This window comes from Trachypithecus francoisi, unplaced genomic scaffold, assembly GCF_009764315.1.
Source record: "Trachypithecus francoisi isolate TF-2019V2 unplaced genomic scaffold, Tfra_2.0 Lachesis_group4, whole genome shotgun sequence".
Classification (NCBI taxonomy): domain Eukaryota; kingdom Metazoa; phylum Chordata; class Mammalia; order Primates; family Cercopithecidae; genus Trachypithecus; species Trachypithecus francoisi.
Genome location: NW_022681469.1, coordinates 73,491,365 through 73,511,933, shown reverse-complemented (window position 1 = coordinate 73,511,933; position 20,569 = coordinate 73,491,365). Strand labels below are relative to the sequence as shown.

At 34.1% G+C, this 20,569-nt stretch overlaps 1 protein-coding gene across 3 annotated transcripts in view; it reads right to left on the bottom strand.

Moving 5' to 3' along the window:
* Positions 1 to 20,569, bottom strand: part of VPS50 (VPS50 subunit of EARP/GARPII complex) — a 119,895-nt gene that overhangs the window by 77,377 nt on the left and 21,949 nt on the right. For 2 of the 3 annotated variants that reach the window (XM_033194767.1, XM_033194768.1), the window contains exons 5-12: positions 18,350 to 18,403; positions 17,447 to 17,517; positions 16,636 to 16,753; positions 16,519 to 16,554; positions 14,990 to 15,072; positions 13,154 to 13,198; positions 3,576 to 3,618; positions 2,122 to 2,220 (exon numbers count right to left, since the gene is read on the bottom strand). In XM_033194767.1, coding sequence (XP_033050658.1) covers positions 2,122 to 2,220; positions 3,576 to 3,618; positions 13,154 to 13,198; positions 14,990 to 15,072; positions 16,519 to 16,554; positions 16,636 to 16,753; positions 17,447 to 17,517; positions 18,350 to 18,403 — 549 coding nt within the window. The remainder of the gene's footprint in view (positions 1 to 2,121; positions 2,221 to 3,575; positions 3,619 to 13,153; positions 13,199 to 14,989; positions 15,073 to 16,518; positions 16,555 to 16,635; positions 16,754 to 17,446; positions 17,518 to 18,349; positions 18,404 to 20,569) is intronic. The other variant, XM_033194769.1, reaches the window with a different exon arrangement.

Below are 20,569 nucleotides of genomic sequence, written 5' to 3'. Positions count from 1 at the left end.
TGAATCCTTTATGGGAGGTTTTCAAATGACTTTCCTGAGATCCAGCAGAGGAATCACAAATGTTCTTAATGGCATATGGTAAATCCAGAAGGTTTTCAATTTACTCTCCCCAGATCCATCAGAATAATCACTATTTATGGTACCTATAGCCTTATAAAATGTATTTAAGTAGTGAGACTTGAAAGTCAAAATACTCCTTGATCCATGTGATGCAGAATGACTGTTATATTATCAGGCACGAAAACAACACTCATCTTCTTGTACATCTCCATCAAAGTCATGGGGACTAGGTACATTGTCAATGGACAGTAATATTTTGAAAGAGAAATTTTTTTCTGAGCAGGAGGTCTCAACGGTGGGCTTAACACATCCAGTAAGCCATGCTGTAATCGATGTACTATCACCCAGGCTTCGTTACTCCACTTACAGAGCACAGGCAGAGTAGATTTAGCATAATTCTTAAGTGCCCTAGGATTTTCAGAATCATAAATGAGCATTGGCTTCAACTTAAAGCCTCCACATGCCTTAGTCCCTAAAAAGAGAGTCAACCTGTCCTTTGATGCTTTGAAGCCAGGCATTGACTTATTCTCTGTACCTCTGAAAATCCTAGGTGGCATCTTCTTCCAATAGAAGGCCATTTCGTATACACTGAAAATCTGTCCTTTAGCATAGCCATCTTCACTAAGCTTAATCCTTTCTAGCTTTTGATTTAAAGTGAGAGACATGAAGCCACTGTAGGTTTATTAATTGGCCTGATTTCAATACTGTTGTGTCTCAGAGAATAGAAGGGTCAAAAGAGAGGGAGAGAGAAGGGGGAATGGCTAGTTGGTGCAGTGGTCAGAACACACACATTTGTGAATTAAGTTCACCATTTTATATGGGTACAGTCCATGGACCACAAAACAATTACAATACTAACATGAAGCTCACTAAACATAAATCACCATCCCAGATATAATAATGATGAAAAAGTTGGAAATACTGCAAGAATCATGAAAATCTGACACACACACATGAAGTAAGCACATGCGTGCTGTTGGAAAAATGGCACTGACAGACTTGCTTGATGCAGGTTGGTCACAAACCTTTAATTTGTAAATAACACAGTATCTGAAAAGCACAATAAAGTGAAGTGTAATAAAAAAAGGTATGCCAGTATCCCTAAAAGGTAAGATACATAAAAGCCTACATCCAGACACTTGAAACAATGAGCGTAGGAGGTACCAAAAATATTTATGGAATTTAAGACTTAATCTTATGGGGGAAATGAGAAATTATAATCCTATTTTCAAAAGTGTTTAAACATATCCCTCAAAATTGCTAAGTTCTTTCTTCTTAGATTTTTTCTTGGGTATAGCTTAAGACATGAAAACTAAATTACAATAAACAGTAAAATTTCTTTACTCACATTTCAAAATGTCGAGTTTAAATTGTTTAGTAAATTTTTAAACTTCCTTCTAAAAGAGGGGAGCATTTAAGGGAAGAAAACATTTACATCTATCACATTAAATGTTGTCTAGGTAAACATATAATCCTATACAAATAAAAGATTAACTTGCAAAACCATGGCACCTGTTTCCAGTCTTTCAAGGAAGCCCTTGAACAATAAGGGTATGAAAAGCCATACATTATGAGAGAAATTATGACACTTTGGGGATAAAAGGGCCCTCTGAAATATCTGATAAATAAAATGGACCTGTTTTACAGATAAATGTACAAAATGTACAATGCTGACATATCATTTTGAGGGAGTCATGCTGGCCTATCTAACAACACATGAAGCTGCAAATTAGGAAGTCCTGTCTCAGAACCAAGAGCTGAGTTAAAAGAGACTACATATTGTCTCCCGCTGAATTATCTTATAATATACTTTTTGGAAAATCTACATAAAATTGTGAAAATATTAAACCTGACAAGTACTTCATAATTCAAAACAAACTCCTGTAATGTTTTAATCACAGTATATACCCTCTGAGTCTATGAGAACAACCATTTTATCACTGTTAATTCAGAATAAAAATGTACTTCATTAAATAAAACAAAACTTTTTAAGGACATGAGATTTATAAGGGCAACAAATTCCTGATTAAGGAAAAATCCAAACATGCTTTTGAAACAAACCTGTGTTTTTCCAAGAAGTCGATAAGCTTGTTGAACCTTGGTATAATGGTTAATGTCAAAATTCTTGCAGATTTTGGAAAGAGCTACGTCCAGCTGTTCCTATGTAATTAAAAGAAGCAAGAAATGGTCAAGGAATTATGTTTTCAAGGCAATGAGAGGAAAATATTAAGACTAATCTCTCACTTTTAGTTAACATTTACTATCATACCAGATTTAGAAGTCAAAAATAAATTTAAATAAAGTTATAAATTGCAATTGTAAATTTATTAGCAACTATAATCAAGTTTACCAAGATATTAACATATGAATTTCTATGTCTTAAAACCCATGCCTAGTGTTTTACAGGAAACAAAATAATAGTTTTGTAATGAATCTTACTCTTACTACTACTTAACATTTCCTCAAGCATCTGCTAAAATCTTATATAAACTGAATTTGTGGTACTACTGGAAAACAATAAAACAATCTTTCTCTAATCAATGAAAAGGAATTCTCAACAAAACTACATTGAATTTAAAAGTATATTCCTCAAGATGTAAGCTCTTATATCTAAATTACTATGCTTTATGGATTTCCATTTCAATGATTTTACTTTGAAATAAGAGCTTTTAATATAAGTACAGAATATCTATTAAGAGTGAAGAAATACTGAGCTGTCAAAAGAAAGCCTTCATTAAAACATTCAGAGAATTGTTAACTTAAGCCACTCAAAGCAGTTGTTTCTGTGACTATCAAATAAACTGTTATTCTCACAATTATTTAATAGCAAATAATTGCATCTATGGTCAAAAATTACTTTCTCAAAAGGTAATTTGAAAGTCCAATCTCAACTTTTATAAATACTCTTATCAGGAAAACAATAAAAGACTAGAAGAAACCAAATAATTCTTATTTATTAAAATGAATATCCTCCTTTGCAAAGATTGTCAAGGAAAGGGATGAATTTTGAATACATGGAACAGGCAAAACATGCTTCATGCTCACAATTACATACCTCTTCCTTTCTAGTTTCTACCTTTTTGATGAACTATATAAGTATCATTATGAGGTTTAGGAATTTTGGAGGGTTTTCATCAGCCAATAATTACTTGTAAGTAAATTAACTCACTATCACTATACTAAACAATAAAGTAACTGATAATTAAAATATAATTAATACATAGAATGTATTATGGCTATTATATTATTTTATGAGAACATACCTATGACTAACAGTTTAGAAATTTTTATTGTCAATGGTAATATTTTCAAATACTGTTTTGACATCCCATAATTTACAAGTAAATTTTTACATAAACTTCACCATAAATAGATATTCCAAATGAAAATCAAGAAATACAGTGATTTAGAGACATTGGTAATAACATAAAAGCCAAAACAAAATGTTGCACTTATGTTATTCAAAAACTTCTGAAAAGAAAAAGTCATTAAGCTTAGGATATAATCCTTCTTACCTCAATCTGTTCCAAAGTATCTTGCAGCTTTGAATTCAGTTCACTATTAAAAAAAAAACAAAAAAACAAAAAAAAAAGTCTTTTTCTATTTCTAAAAGAGACAAACTAAGTGCTAAATAAATACATACTAACTGAATAATTAATCAGTAAATTCAAAGATTAAGAGTATAGACAGTAAGGGATGCTGCTGAATTCTACATACAGACAATGCAATAAGAAAAAGTACTAGAAGGAAATAAATAAGAGTCATTATCAGCAGCAACAGGATTGTGTGAGTAGAAAGAAAGAATCTACAGATAAAACTAAAAAAACTGAAGAATTAAAATTGATAACTTTTACATAAACAATGTTTGTGTGTTTAACAGTCAACTGAATATCCTCTTTCTCAGTGATCTGAAGACCTTCACCCTTTATTTTTATTCTATCTGTCTCAAGTGTATTGGTCATTCAGGAAATGCAAATTAATACTATAAAAACACTGTAACAAATGAAAAGAATGGCTAAAAATATTTTTTTAATTAAAAATGACACCACCAAATGTTGGCAAGGATGTTGAGCAAATAGAACCACTCATTTGATGCTAGAGGAAGGGGAAACCGATATAACCTCTTGGAAAACCCTAATATCTACTGAAACAACACACACTCTATCTCCCAGCAGGTCTAGTCCTGGATACATACCGAACAGAAAAGCACACAGAATCCTTGCAGCATTATTTTTAATAGGCAAAAACCTGAGGCAACACAACTGTCTAGAATAGATGAGTAAAATATGATATATTCATACAATAAAATCCTACAGCAATTAAAATTTATGTGAACCCCAAAAACACGTTTGGCAAAAGAAGTCAGTAAAAATAGTATATACTGTATGCTTCCATTTATTTAAAGTTTAAACAAGCAAAACTAATTTTGGTGACAGAAGCCAGAACGGTGCTTACCTTAGAAGAATGACTGGGATGAGACATGCGAGAAGTTTGTGGGGTGTCAGAAATACTTTGTTTCTACTTCTGGGTGGTAATTACATAACTATGTTTACTTTATGAAAGTTTACTGAGTTATACTCATACACTTAGGACATGTTATTGAATCTAGATTTTTCCCCCCTTTAATTCTTACAAGGTCAGTAAAAAAAAAATCAATAGAACTAACATCATTTGAATTATTATATCTCACTACTAAAAATGATGTGATATCTAACAAAATAAATGCAATCACAGAGAACATATTTTAACAAGAAAGAATAAAACCTAATTGTTCTTAAAATAGTACAAGTGAAAGACATTTAGCACACCAAAATCAAAGGTTTTTAAAATTGCTATCTACTGATAATAAACTTGACTCTCAAATTCCTAGCAGCCAAAGCAAATAGGGAGGGCCACAGTACATAATTCAGAGTCTAAAACAGAAGAACATACCAGTAGCTCAAGGGGGAAAAATAAATGAAAACAAAAATATAAAAAATCACTTTTGTTGGCATTAAGTTCTGAGAGAAAATTTTGCCAGTGCCTTGATCTCCAAAGGCACAACACCCTTGACAATATCCTTACAATACATACAATAATGGGTTCCTTGCATTTGCTTCTTATAGAGCCTTTCAATGCAAGCTAAAGAGATAATACCAGAGTGAGATACAGATAGATATAGATAGCAATCTGTCAGAAAAGTAAAACCAATGTAATACAAGTACACAGTTTTGGATGCTCTCAATGATAAATGTCCAAACATCTAGACGAATTAGATCATTTTCTGCAAATAGTATTTATCATAAGCATATTTTGAATGGAAGTTGAGGACTGGAGAGTATATTCTCAGGTAAAAACTGGAAGTGAGCAAAACTATATCCTTTGACAGTTAACAGTGTAGGACTGATACCTTATTAGAAAAAGTAAGATCTCTAACCAGGATTTGTGTCTGAAACACAGCCAAATCCTCAGACGCAGATTAAGGGAATACTTGTAGGTAGGACTGAAATTTCCTTTAAAAAATGATTCTAGGACAATTCCTGCCAAAAAACAATATATGAATGGATAAATAAGTGAATGAAGAATGAAAACTATTGCCCCCAAAATAATTCCCCCAAAAGGATAGCTATGATAGTGCCTTAACACTTTCAAAGAATTAAATAAATCCTCATCCAACCCCAAGAAAAGCAAAACAAAACAAATCAGTATCTTCTCTCCCTCAGAGCTGTTCTGTCTCCCATGTTCTCTGTCTCGATTCACAGCATCACCACCTACTCAAAGCTGAAAATCTCAATCATCTTGCATTTTTCCCTCTCTATATGTAATTGGTAATCAAATCCTGATGATTCTACCATTTCATTTCAGATTTCCCATATCCACCTGTGCTTATCTTTTCTCAATTCTATGTCCTAATTCAAGCATTATTACCTTTTGCTTAGGGAATATAAATCATTTAGTTATAAAGATACATGCACGTGTATGTTCATGTAGCACTATTCACGATAACAAAGACACGTGAATAGCAAAGAAATGGAGTCAATCCAAATGCCCATCAATGATAGACTGGATAAAGAAAATGTGGTACATATACACCATGGGATACTATGCAGTCATAAAAAGGAATCAGATCATGTCCTTTCCAGGGACATGGATGAAGCTGGAATTCATTATCCCCAGCAAACAAACACAGGAATAGAAAACCAAACACCACATTTTCTAACTTATAAGTGGGAGCTGAACAATGAGAACACACGGACACAGGGAGGGGAACAACACACGGTGGGACCTCAGGGGACGGGTGGGGAGAACAGCATCAGGCAAAATAACTAATGCATGCCAGATTTAATACCTAGGTGATGGGTTGATAGGTGCAGCAAACCACCATGGCACACATTTACCTACATAACAGACCTGCACATCCTGCACACATACCCGGAACTTAAAATAATGAAAAAAAAAAAAATAGCCTCCTAATGAATCTGCACATACAGCACACATACTTTAATCAACCCATCCATTTATTTGACAAACACCATCAACCAAACATTGTACAACATCCTTCAAAAAGCTGTCAGAAATAGTTCTGAGCAGAGGTCTAATTTCACATTGGATTTGGTCAATATTCTACATGATTTGGCAGACACAGTGTTGTCAAATGGCTTGTATGTGAACGGCTTTAGGCAAGGCAAGTGCTCTCTAGTCCTGTGGGCTCTACCATTTCCTGTGGTCTTAATCTGGCAGCCTCACATTTATGCTACCTGCCTGGTCCCTAAAGACATCTGAGTGCAGCTCTTAAGTAAAGCAAGAATAAAACCACATTAATCTCCTGCTTTTAATCTTTTGGTGGCTCCCTATTAAACTAAGGAGAAAAGCCCCAAATTAGTATGGCATATAAGACTTTTAACAATCTGACATGAAAAAAATAACTTCACAATGACTTCTCATTGCCTCTATTTTAGACATACGTACTGTGCACAGCACCTGAACCAAACTCCAGACTTTCACACCCTCAGTTCTTGTACATAGTGGTCACAATAACTTGAATATCCCTTCTTCCTTTCTCACTCACAAGCATCCATCTATCTTTCCAGGCTTAATTCAAACGCCGTATTATCTGGGAAGTCTTTCCCTGCTAAGTAACTACCCCCACAATCTTCATAATACTCTGTTTACAGCATCCTGTATTACAGTAAGGAATACCTGTGGCTGTGTCTCCAAGGCACAAGCATTTAAGGCACTGTGGCTTATTCACTAGTGACTTCCCAGAATTAAATTTACTACCTAACTAAGAGTAGGTAACAAATATTCTAAGTCAAATTTGTAATTCAAAGAAAAATGGCAAAATTTTGCCATCATTCCATTAGCCCCTATTCTCTACCTCAATAAATAAAATTACAGAGATAGAAGGAAAGGGAAGAGAATGTTTTAGAAGAAAAAGAACCACACTGAACTCTGGGTCTGCACGTGTCTTAGTAAAAGAAGAGAGATGAGTAAGGGTTAAAGACAGTTCCACTATCATATGGAGTTCAAAATTTCACCCAAGGCTGATCCTAGAGTAATAGAAACAGAGAGGCAAGGACAAGTGGAATAATGAGTAATTCAGAATTGGTAAACATATTCCTTGAGGGAATACTTTGAGTTTGGAGGAAAAAGAAATATATCTGAATTCATTCACAGGTGACAGCAATGATTTCTTCAACTTCTCTATCAAAACAAATGGGCTTTAGTGTTAGTTTATGAAATTATAATAAACCTAGATGTTTTTATGGCTGTTATTAAAGGTAAATGATTCTACATCCTATTTATTAAGATTTAATGCAAATGTGGTAAGGTAAACAGCATGCAGAAGATTATAAACATAAAAATCTATGAATCAAAAATTTGGTTTCAATAAAAATGCTTTCAAAATGTACAACTGCAATGTGACAACAATTTACTACTAATTAAAAATACATATATATGTGCTGACGAGTTGATGGGTGTAGCACACCAACATGGCACAAGTATACATATATAACAAACCTGCACGTTATGCACATGTACCCTAGAACTTAAAGTATAATAATAAAAAAAATATATAAAAGTTATGTGATTAAATAGTGGACATTAACTCTACAGCTTTTAAAGAAGCTCTTACCCACCATTTAGAAGCATGAATTCAATCCATTTTGATCAATTAATCAAAGTATGTTAAAAGGATCTATTCATAAACATTTTGATAAATAAATGCAACATTATGGTCAAAAAATTACCAGTTCTAAGATGGAAGGCTAAAAGCCTTTAAAAGCTATCTGCAAGCTGAATGGAATGAATCAAACAATTCTACAAAGCGTTTTTACCATCACTACAGGAAATATTAAGAATAATTTATCCATAAAGAACTAATTAATAGTGTTCTTTAAACAACTGATCTAGGACACACATACACTCACAAGCATGAGTCCTAGAAAGGTTGCATATAAATCAAGATTTTGAACAAATCTGACTATACAAAAAGACAGGATGGCACAGCGATAATATCTTAATGATCTTTCCCTGGTCTGTTATTAATGAACCATATGATTTAAGTCAAGTCCTTTAATATCTCTGGGCATTAGTTTCCTATATAAAGGTGGTCTAGATAGAAAGGGTTGCTTCCAGCTCTAATGTTTCATGATTCTATTATATGCTGAAGACAAGTTACTCAATTGCCCAATTTGTACATGGTTCAGTAAAGCTCTAAAACTTCTAGAATGAGCTTAAGTAAAAGTACTTCCAAGTTTATACTGTATATCCATGGCCCGAAGATGCTGATGTTCCAGTCTGTTTAAATCAGAGCCTATTCCAGTGGTTTTCAATCTACTTACAGGAAGCAGATAATTTATCAGCAGACCTCAGAGAAACTGATTTTTCAACATTCTGAAGCTAAACCAACAACTCTTAAGTACCATGAAGTGTCTACATGATCCTTCAAACCATATATAACCAGGCTATAACAGAAAGTCTAAGATCACTTTGGATCTAACTAGATCTCTGTCTTCACTTAACTTCACTTAACTCTGTTAATAAATCCCTGACCTTGGCCAGGTGCAGAGGTTTATGCTTATAATCCCAGCACTTTGGGAGGCTGAGGCAGGTGGATTGCCTGAGGTCAGGAGTTCGAGACCAGCCTGGCTAACATGATGAAACCCCATCTCTACTAAAAATAGAAAAAAATTAGCCAGGTGTAGTAGCGCACGCCTGTAGTCCCAGCTACTCAGGAGGCTGAGGCAGGAGAATCGCTTGAACCAGGGAGGCAGAGGTTGCAGTGAGCCGAGATTGCACCACTGCACCCCAGCCTGGGTGACAGAATGAGACTCTGTCTCAAAAAAGAAAAGAAAAGAAAAGAAAAGAAATCCCTGACCTGATCTATCACCACAAAGCTCAGAGTCCAACACTAGTAAGTTCAAAACGTCTCCAATTTTATTAACTATAATTCTAGATCAGCGATCAGAACCCACAGGCCAAATCCAGCTGGCAGTCTATGTTTCTAAATAAAGTTTTACTAGAACATAGCCACATCCCTTTCTTCACTTTTTATCTACAGCTACTTTCAGACTACAAAGGCAGAGTTGAATAGTTGCAACAGAGACATCACAACATGTAAAACCTAAAATATTTACTATCGGGCCCTTTAAAGACAGTTTGCCAAGTCATGCTAGAGTTCAGCAGAAGAACTTTTAGTTGGTGAACTGATAAAAGTTAAAATAGGAAAGAGACATGTGTGTATATGTGTCTGTGTATATATATATATTATATATAGACTTTTTAAAATTATGTTTAAAAAATTAGTAAGCTCTAAAATCCCTGGTTTACTCCAGGGATTAGGAAAGGGAAGGGTGAATGGGGCATAAAGAAAATCGTTTGCTTTTTATTTAAAATCTTGTTTATTAGAATTTTTGACATGTGAAACTGTTATTTTACATTATTTAAAACAGCACAGCATGGCAGACAGAGGCAGAGAAAAACAAGTTAAAATAGAAGATAAGAGTGCAGGTGTTATCAAAACTTGGTCCAAGCTGACCAAGCAACAAGGACTCAGGATCTAGACAATGGATGAAGTCAGAAGGCCTAGCAACCTAGCAGAAACAATCAACGTTCAAACATTACTCAAGGCAGGGCTCCTTATGTCCCTGATCTTACAGGAAGAAAGCAGACACATCCTGCTATAAAGAAATTAAACGCAACAGGGGAAGAAAAGTTCCTAGTATTGCTGTATTTGTAAGCTTTGTTCATTTGCCATACGACGTAAAGACATTCCACAACCTACAATTTTCACTAAACTACCAAGATCATATTCTGAGAAAAAATGAAGGAATTCTTGAAAGATTATGAGACATTTAATACATCAGTTTATGTTAAAGTACAGTACTCAACAAACCAGTTCAGTAGTATGCAAACTTTACAGTGCATAATACAAAATGCTATCAGGCTCCGTCAAGTAGTTTCTTTCAAATACAATAATAAAGCAATTTTGACTTTTAAAAATAACTTTCCTTGAAACAAATTGAGACAAATTTCAAGTGAAAAAGAAATTCAGTACTTCATTCACAGATGCACTTTAGCATAAACACATTCTGATTCTTATTCTCAATAAATCCCAACTATATGACTCTCTGTCAATCAACTCAGGAAATGTCAGACAATGTTAAAACGTTCTCTGTCAGTTATAAAAGTGAACAAAACTCGGATTACTGTATATTTTATTAAAGATGTTGAAACATGGTACATCTCAAGGAAGACGCAAGGTGCAGAGGAAGTGCCAGTTCTCTTTCATTTTTCAACCAACTGGGTGCATCATTATATGACAGTCATTCCTCAGTCTCTGTGGGGGATTATTCTGAGACCCTCCATAGGCATCAAAATCCATGGATGCTCAAGTCCTTTATGTAAAATGGCACAGTACTTGCATATAACCTATCCGCATCCTCCTTTATACTTTAAATCATCTTGATTACTTATAATGTCTAATACAATGCAAATGTATGAAATAGTTATGTTGTATTATTTTTATTTTTATTATTTTTACTATTGCATTGTTATTTTTTGGGTTGTATTGTTATTTTTGTTGTTTTTTCTTCCCAAATATTTTCCACTTCCAGCTGGTTGAATCCAGAGATACAGAACACATGGATACAGAGAGCCGATTACACTTGGTATTTCATGTGTTAAACTACCTAGTTATATAATCTGAGACTTACAAGATACAGAGTCAGTATCTCTTTATGCAGAAGCAAATATGTAAATTCTGTTTTTCCTATTTTCAGAATCATAAGAGTCAGCCCAAAGTTTTTCCATCTCAGCTACTCCAAGTAACTCTCCTTGGAGAGTTTGCTCTCTACCCAAAACAAAAAAACGTATTTCCAATAAAGGAGTGATGTGACTAGGAAAGAAAAGAGGAACACACAATCTGCCAAGAAAAAACTAACAAGTAGACAAGTAGGTATACTTTGCATATAAACTTGCTTAAAATATTTTTAAAAAATCACACCAGAATTCAGAAATGTTCTACATCATTGGGTGATCCTCTTAAAAATCATTTCTAAAAGGAAAATATTTATGATTCTCTAGTCATCAACAAGAATTAGAATAGATAAAAATGTTTTTAAAATTGAGAATATATAAATTCAGTTGGAAGTTAATTAGTGTTCCTAAGACTACTAGAAGGCAAAATGCTTATTCACTCTAATTCATTCAAGTCCAAGCAAAGATTAAATCTTGCCTTTGGCTAAGTTCCACAAGCCCCAAGTCAATTAAATACATTTTAAAAGTGTGGATAAATCCTGTATGAGTAGGCCCAACTAGAGAGCTCAAGAACAGGTGCAACACTGTACTGGGAAGACCAGAGAAAAAAGAGCAAAAACGCACAGAAAAAAAAAAAAAAGAAGTGTATCTAATTTATAAAGACAAAAATAAAAGAACGTTAGAATAACAATGTCTTTTATCTTTGTGGACTCAACGTGACCCACATGTCAATTAACTCTATCCTTACATCACACATTAAATCATCTACGAAAGAAGTGAACAAACGTATTATGTTCTCCCATATAAACAAAATAGTTAAACAACAGGTGAAGGGAAAGAGGGAATGGTGTTAGGCAGGTGAATGGTGGCTGGCAAAGGACATTGTGCTGGTATGGGGTGGAGAAGAGATGCTAGCAGAGGGGCTATTGTCACCACCAGACAGCTCCAACTGATAGCCCTGCTCTCTAAGTCACCCTGACACTGTCACTAAATCACCAACTTAAAAACCCTACTTTAAGTTTTCGTAAGATATCTAAAGTAAAACCGCATTACAAAGAATTCCTTGGGATATGTGAATGTTTGTGTGTGATGTATTTTTACCTATTTTCAGAGAATAAGACCAATTTTTCTTATTATCACATGCATGACTCACGTATCTAAACATAGCATGCTTCTTATACACTGTATTACCTAAAATAACTATTAATTTAAATCTTTTCCATTTCAACCTTTTAACCTCATTTGATAACTGTAGCCACACCTCCTCCACATATCAGTATATCCATTAATTTAAAAAGTGCTCAGAAGCCACTTTATATCAATTTTTAAAAGCCCAAATAAGAATTTCTTTCAAAGACATTTTTTACAGTTAACACTCATCATGTAAGACATTTACTTTAGCATAGCTAAAATAGATTTTTAATTATATAAAAGTTTCAACACATCACCTGCTCCCTCAATTTCCTGCCACCCAATTCCATGCTCATTCTTCCCTATTATAATAGACAGTGACCTTTTCAAAGTCAATCTCTGCCATAATCCCTGCAAAGCCTTAGTATATTATTATGCTATTTTATTTTCAGCTTCTCACTCTCTCCCACCAATTTTCAAATATTGAGGTTTCTCCTTCTTAATTCTGTATCTGTCCTCGTCACAAAATTTGCTCACCTTACACTTGATAGTTCAACCAGCTCCCACCAAATCTGTCCCCAAAGGTCAACTATGACCTCTTTGTTGCTATAAATCCAATAGATACATATTTTCAGTCTTCATTTTGCTTGGTATCTCCGCAACAAAGATTTCATTTCTGGAGTAGACAGTTTCCTATTCACACCCTCATATCCTGGCCTACCTTAAGTTTTCCTGTTCCTCCTTCAGGTCCTCCTCAGTCTTGACCCTGGAAGGAGAGTTACATCCGAAAGCTTCCACTGTATGCACAACTTCCTTCTCTCTACAGCCTAATTCTATGGGTGCCTACTTGAATATAAGTCCTTCTTGACAGATTATGTTCTTTATGAAACCAGGAATTATATTGATTACACTGTATGTGGTTTATCACCATACCGACAATTTTAAAGCAAAGTACCTGGCATAAACACTCTGTAAACTGCCTGAATTACTTTCACCCAATAAACAAGCTGTTACTATGTAACAGATTTATCACTACAAAATGAAATAAACGGATGCTTTGGTTCAAATGGATTTGCTTTTTCAGGACCCAGAATGGCTTGTTAGAAATTTCTAAATACATTCAACATACTAAAACTAATTCTCTATTTACTTAACCTAATAAGTGTAAATGACATCATCAGGTTTCTAATGACAGTTCATGACTCTCAAAATGGACAAAATGAAAGTGTCACTGGTACTACTCAATTTATATCCTAACCGAATAAAAAATATGTAACTTCAAGCTGGGCACGGTGAAGTTAGAGATCAGCCTGGCTGACATGGCAAAACCCCATCTCTACTAAAAATACAAAAATTAGCTGGGCATCGTGGCAGGCATCTGTAATCCCAGCTACTCAGGAGACTGAGGCAGGAGAATCACTTAAACCCAGGAGGCAGAGGTTGCAGTGAGTCAAGATCACACCACTGCACTCCAGCCTGGGTGACAGAGTGAGACTCTGTCTAAAAAAAAAAAAAAAAAAAGGGTAACTTCAATCTGCACATTTTAAAGAAAAAAAATACCATAGACTTAAACAGCATTTCTGGAAGGAAAATATCTAGCCCTTAGCCTATAACCAGCAAACACTTATAATATGAGATAATTTTTTTTAATTAATTCAAACCTATACTAATGTTTTGCTCTACTATAATGCTTTCAGTTTTCAGGTACTAGCAATCAACATCTACAACAACAGTGAGTCATGCTCACCGAATGCCAGAATTTCCATACAGGAGAGACAAAGGGGATGCAATCTGGGATGGGTATGAATTTAATTTGATATTGGATTTGTTTGGCAAGCACACTATTTTACTTAGATTGTACATTTATTTGTGATGGCTTTAGAGGAATGTTGGAAATCACACCTAGAGATTAGAGCTTCTCCAAGACTGTCACAAGTAATACAAATTCCTCATTTTAAGCAAACCAAAATGCTATTCATAAAGTTAGAGATAATAGCAAAATATGCAGTGGCTATTTTTCTGTTTTACATTTAATAATAAACAAAAGACGTAACACATAGAATACATAATCACTTAACTATTACAAACACAATTATTATATACATTGAAATTATACTTAAATTTTCCAAAAGACTTTTTATCATGATGAGCTGAACACTTGAACCATCTGGATCTTAAAAACAAGCTGTGATAATATCCTCAATATTTATAAGCTGGGCAAAGTTAAGGAAGAATTCCCAAGAGGTACATTGGATATATGAACAGATAATTTCTTCTTGTCTACAACTCTATAAAAATAGAATCCGTTGGATTGGAAAGAATATGAAAAATGAATTTCAATGAGGTGACAAGAAAAAGCAGGAATGAAAACTATCTGCTCTTTCACACCTTAAAATCTATTATTTATAATTTTATTGTACTGCCCATATATAAATACGAATGTTAAACTAGAACACAGCACTTTATACTAATTTTCAACGTTTATTAACATTTTTACACAACTGCTACATAAAAAGCTGACAAGAGAATCTGCTTTAAACCTTTTACACGACCTTACCTTATACAACTGTAATGTTTAAAAGTACTGGCAGCTTTTTGACATTCAAGGCACAACTGAATAGCTCCTGGATAATCTTCCTCCTTAAGATAACAACAACAGGAGTCATTAGAATACAAACATTTTTTCTTAAAGCTCCTGATAAAAAAAACATCTCTGTTCATATTCTAACCAAAAGTTGCAGAATCAAAAAATGTTAATTCCTCTTAGAATATTAATGATAGATAAGTGACAAAATATAAGAGGCAACTAGTTCCAGGCCTAAGATATATACATAGAAGAAATATTTAAAATATTCTATTCCTTAAAAGTAACAGCCCCCTGAAGACAACGACTTATGGATAAATCCTACATTAAATCATTAGCTGCTTCACAGGGAAGGTTTTCTTTAACTGTTAACATATCTTCTTTCAGTAATGCCTATACAAAATGTTTCAAAATAGTATGCATTCTATTTGTAATTGATATTCAACAATTTACCACCAAGAAATTAATAAATAGTTCTAAAGAAATAAATTTAGAAAAAAACAATATAATAATTAATAAACTCAGAGTATTTTTATCACCTAACAGTAATTTAATGCCAAATGAATTTTTCATATGGGTTTCTGAAACCCTAGTTAGCAGTAATAGTTGAGAAGTAATAAAGCAATTATACAGAAAACCACAAAAACTTGTCCCTATGCTCAATTCTAAATTCAGCAGATGCAGTACAAACCACCGGTGATGCTGATAACGACAAAGTACCTAACCCAAGGAGCTCAAGTATTGTTAGGAAACACACATATTACATTATGCTTTGGAGAACCTTATGACAGAAGTAGACAGAAAATGCTAACAATACATCAAAGAAAAAACAGATGGCTAGCTCAGAAAAGCAATTAATACAAGATACTGAACAAAACTAAAGTATCACACAGTCCTTAAATTACTACTACATGTTAGATGAAAAAGATGTTAATTTTTATTGCTATTTGGATGTAATACAACCAAACAAGTTAACATTCCAATGTTATCAGAAGACAAATGTTTCCCCAAATATATTTGCTTTTCTGAATAAAGTATATATCATGTCAATAGAAAAAGGCTCCAGAACAAGTATCTTTACATGTCTAAAAGTATTCTTTTTTTTTTTTTTTTTTTGAGACGGAGTCTTGCTCTGTCACCCAGGCTGGAGTGCAGTGGCCACATCTCAGCTCACTGCAAGCTCCGCCTCCCGGGTTTACGCCATTCTCCTGCCTCAGCCTCCCGAGTAGCTGGGACTACAGTTTTTTGTATTTTTTTTTTTTTTTAGTAGAGACGAGGTTTCACCGTGTTAGCCAGGATGGTCTCGATCTCCTGACCTCGTGATCCACCCGTCTCGGCCTCCCAAAGTGCTGGGATTACAGGCTTGAGCCACCGCGCCCGGCCTAAAAGTATTCTTTATATCATAAACCAATTTGAGAAAAATGCACTTCTGAATTTTGCCTGCTTTAATGTTTCTATATAGTATCAGTAGGACCCTAAATTTCCAAAACTTGTTAACTTACCTCCAGCATTTCACTTAACCGTACATCTGTTCTTTGCTGAAAAAACAAATATCAAAGGTAAAATCTGTTTCAACCACAAAATTCAGTTTTAATTTTTTTAAAATGACCCATATATACCAATGTTTTTATAGTTCTCAGAGATTTCAGAAGTCCAATCAGCAACTGACGTTTCCTTTGATTTGCAAGAAGGCCTAAACTAGCTTGAGTAAAACCTTCCTTTGCAATATTCAAGTGTCTGCAAAAGTGAACAATAAATAATTAAAAGTTTTTTATTATAATAAGAATACTATCCACACAGAACAATTAGGTAAGTAATGAAGCAATGAAATGGATTACTTTTAAAACCAAGGATTTAAACTACTATTTGACAAATGTACTCAATGGCCAGTCTAAACCAGCATTACTCAGAACACCACAAGAAGACTGGTGCCAATTCACAACCTGCTAGTGGTCTGTAACAAAAAATTACAGAAACTGAGAATAGGCACTTAAAACATTTACTGCAAAAGCTGACAGAATAATTATTCTTTGTGACTCAAATAATTTAAAAATTAAGACTGTATTACATGTCTTTCCTTCTTTATTTCATTTGCCTAGTAATTTGTTTTATTACATTTTTTAAAAAATCACAGCCTATAATAGATGGGAAATTTTAGAAAGAAAAAAATAGGTCCTTCATGGCAAACAGTTTGTGAAGCACTAGTCTAAATAATACAAAAATAGTAATTTTTTTAAAACCCATAAGTACATTTAGAGATGTTTCCCACAAACCCTCTTAGTGTAGTCTTTAGATCATAATACATGTTCGCTTATGGAATGATATTCTAGAAACCACAGCCATAATAAAAAAAATTATAAATTATGGATTCCATAGTTATTCTTGAAATATTATCCAGTGTAAAGAACAAAATATCATCAAAAGCAATACCTTCTGCCATTTGTACAGATAACAGCAGCTAATTGAAGACCTGTCTGCAATGAGGTAACTCTTTCAAGTTCCTATGGAAAGATTAGGTACAGGTTACTGTTGGAGGAATTTTATTTTTCTTTCTTATTTATATAGTACTCTAACAAAAACTCTAGTCAGATTCAAAGAAAATCTGCTTGAAAAACAAAGTAGCAACAAAAATACCTGAACTTGAAAACTGTTAGTATATTTTTCACAAAATTACTTAAAACGACTACTTGTAACTGATTTTCACAAAGACAGATGACAAAATATTTAGTCAGTATTGCTTGTAAGGAAATCTAGACCAACTTGTTGTAGACAGGAATAAACAAATACCAGTGATATGTCTGTTTAAATTTCTACCCAAGAGAACTTCACAAGGTAATCAAAGGATATGACAAACATGATTTCTGTTTACTAAGATGCTTTGACAATGAAAGTCTTCATTTGAACACTGGTAGACATTTCAATGGATTTTGAAGGCTCTGGTTTTCTGATGAAAACACAGATTCAGTTAGTTCCAATTTTATCATATTTTAAAGCCAGATTGTTATATCACCAATGAGGGGTCAATATTGGTGAATCTATTTGTTTAAATGTTAATGGGAGCAATTTTCACTGGCTCTTCTAAAGTTTGAAAAACCCAAGAGATCACTTTAGAATCATATATAAAAACTCTTCGCTTCTTCTGTCTGGCAAATTACCCCAAATGAAAGAGAAAAATGTACATACATACATACATACATACACACACACACACAAACACAGTCAATATGTTGCTACAGAATTATTGACAAAAAATACAATATTTTGACAGTTTCAAGTGTAAATCACTCAAACATTTAAAAATTCTACTACAAAAAATAACAAATATTATCCTACCTTTACGTAAGCAGGCTGTTTTTCAAGGATTAAATCTGCCACTTTTTTAGATACCTATAAGAAGATGTAATCAAACAAAGGAAGCAAAAGAACAAGCTTCATGCCTTCTAGGATATTTCATATTTGAATTTTTAAAAGAATATTCCATAGATCTCCCCAATAACTTCCAGAGCAGATATTGGCATACTATGGCCATACAGATTTCCCCGGGTTATGAAATTAGTAAAAGAGGTAATATAATAAAGCACATAGCACAGGTCCTGGTCCTTAACAGAAACTCAATAAATGGTCATTATTATTGTTAATAATATGAGTATCATTATCTGATTTACCTAACATTAACCAAAAAGTGTAACCATCTTTAAGGGAATAGGATTTGATTGAAAAAGATGAAATTGTTAAGCAGATTTTTAATCAAATGAATTTATGGAGACAATATCTGGGAAAAAGAACTTGCTCGTATCCTTTAGATCCTTTATGCTGCCTAAGAAGACAAGCAAGTAGTTTGGTTCTCCACTTCTGAAAAGTTGAAAACATGTTTTTTGGAACGCTATGAAGATATCTAAGGTTGTGTGCATTGTTCCATGAATAATACTAATGTATGCAGGTTAGAAGTATAACGATTTTGAACATGAAGCTCTAATTCCACCATTTCAGGGTCCCTGCCAACTTCACTAACAGAGATAGCACATGTAGCATGAAGCAGGACATACAGAAAGTATTTAGGGAATGTTTGCTCCAGAAACACAACTGGCTCCCCTTCCCCAGGCCAACTGAGAACAAAATATTGCACACCTACTACACTACTGCATTAATCCTTTCACATTTTCTTAATCTGCTTCAAGCATCTTTGAAATTATGTAAATTAATTTTTAGATACACTCATTGTTTTTGTCTAGAAAGAGGGATTCCATTAAGGTTAAGAAAATCAAATTGTAAAGGGGTTTTAGACTTCAATTAATGAAGAAATATCAATGTTATCTTAAACATCATTTTAAGAATTCCAAAGGTTCCACAGGATTGTCTAGTAATAGAGAGTACTGGTTCGTGGCCTGTGAGGAACCAGGCTACATAGCATGAAGTGAGTGGCAAGTGAGCAAGCGAAGCTTCATCTGTATTTACAGCCGCTCCCCATCACCTGCATTACAGCCTGAGCTCCACCTCCCATCAGATCAGCGGTGCCATTAGATTCTCATAAGAGCACTAACTCCATCCCTACTGTAAACTGCACATGCGAGGAATCTAGGTTGTGTGCTCCTTTTGAGACTCTAACGCCTGATGATCTGTCACTGTCTCCCATCAGATGGGACCGTCTAATTGCAGGAAAACAAGCTCAGGGATTCCACTGATTCTACATTATGCTGAGTTGTATAATTATTTCATTATACATTATGATGTAATAATAGAAATAAAATACACAATAAATGAAATGCACTTGAATTATTTTGAAACCATCCCCACCCCACCCCTGCCAGTCCATGGAAAAATTGTCTTCCACAAAACTGGTCCCTGGTGCCAAAAGAATTGGCAACCACTGCTCTAGAGCTCACATCCCTTCTCCTGCCCAAGACTGCCCTACAACAACACTGCCACTTCCAAGCAGACCCTAGCACCCACTGCGACTTCTGAGTGTAACAGAAAAGTATACCTTCCTTTGTTTGCCAGTTGTATTATTAAAAATCATTATCTTAAATTCAAACGGATACATTTATTACTACTGGTCCTTTTGTTGAAAAAAATTAAAAGACCACATGTTACCATTAATTAATACCTACAGTAGAGTTTAAATTTCATAAAGTAGGTTTAGCCTAACATGAAGAAATTATAGAATCAGAGAATTTTACAGCATTAAAGAAAATTCTTGCATTTTCTTTATTAGGCTACTTAGTAAAGTAACCTATCACTTTACTGATAAATAAAAGGGAGTCACTGAGGTTAAATGATTTACTCAACATCATAAATAAATAGTGACTACAACTCAGACTTTCTGAATCTCAGGGGGACATTTATTCCAAGACAATACTCCATTACAGGGCCAGGCATAGTGGCTGGCAGCTGTAATCCCAGTGCTTTGGGAGGCTGAGACAGGAAAATCACTTAAGCCCAAGTTCGAGACTACCCTGGGCAACATAGTGAGATGTCATCTCTACAAAACATTAAAAAAACAGCCAGACTAGTGGCACATGCCTGTAATCCCAACTACTCAGAAGGCTGAGGTGG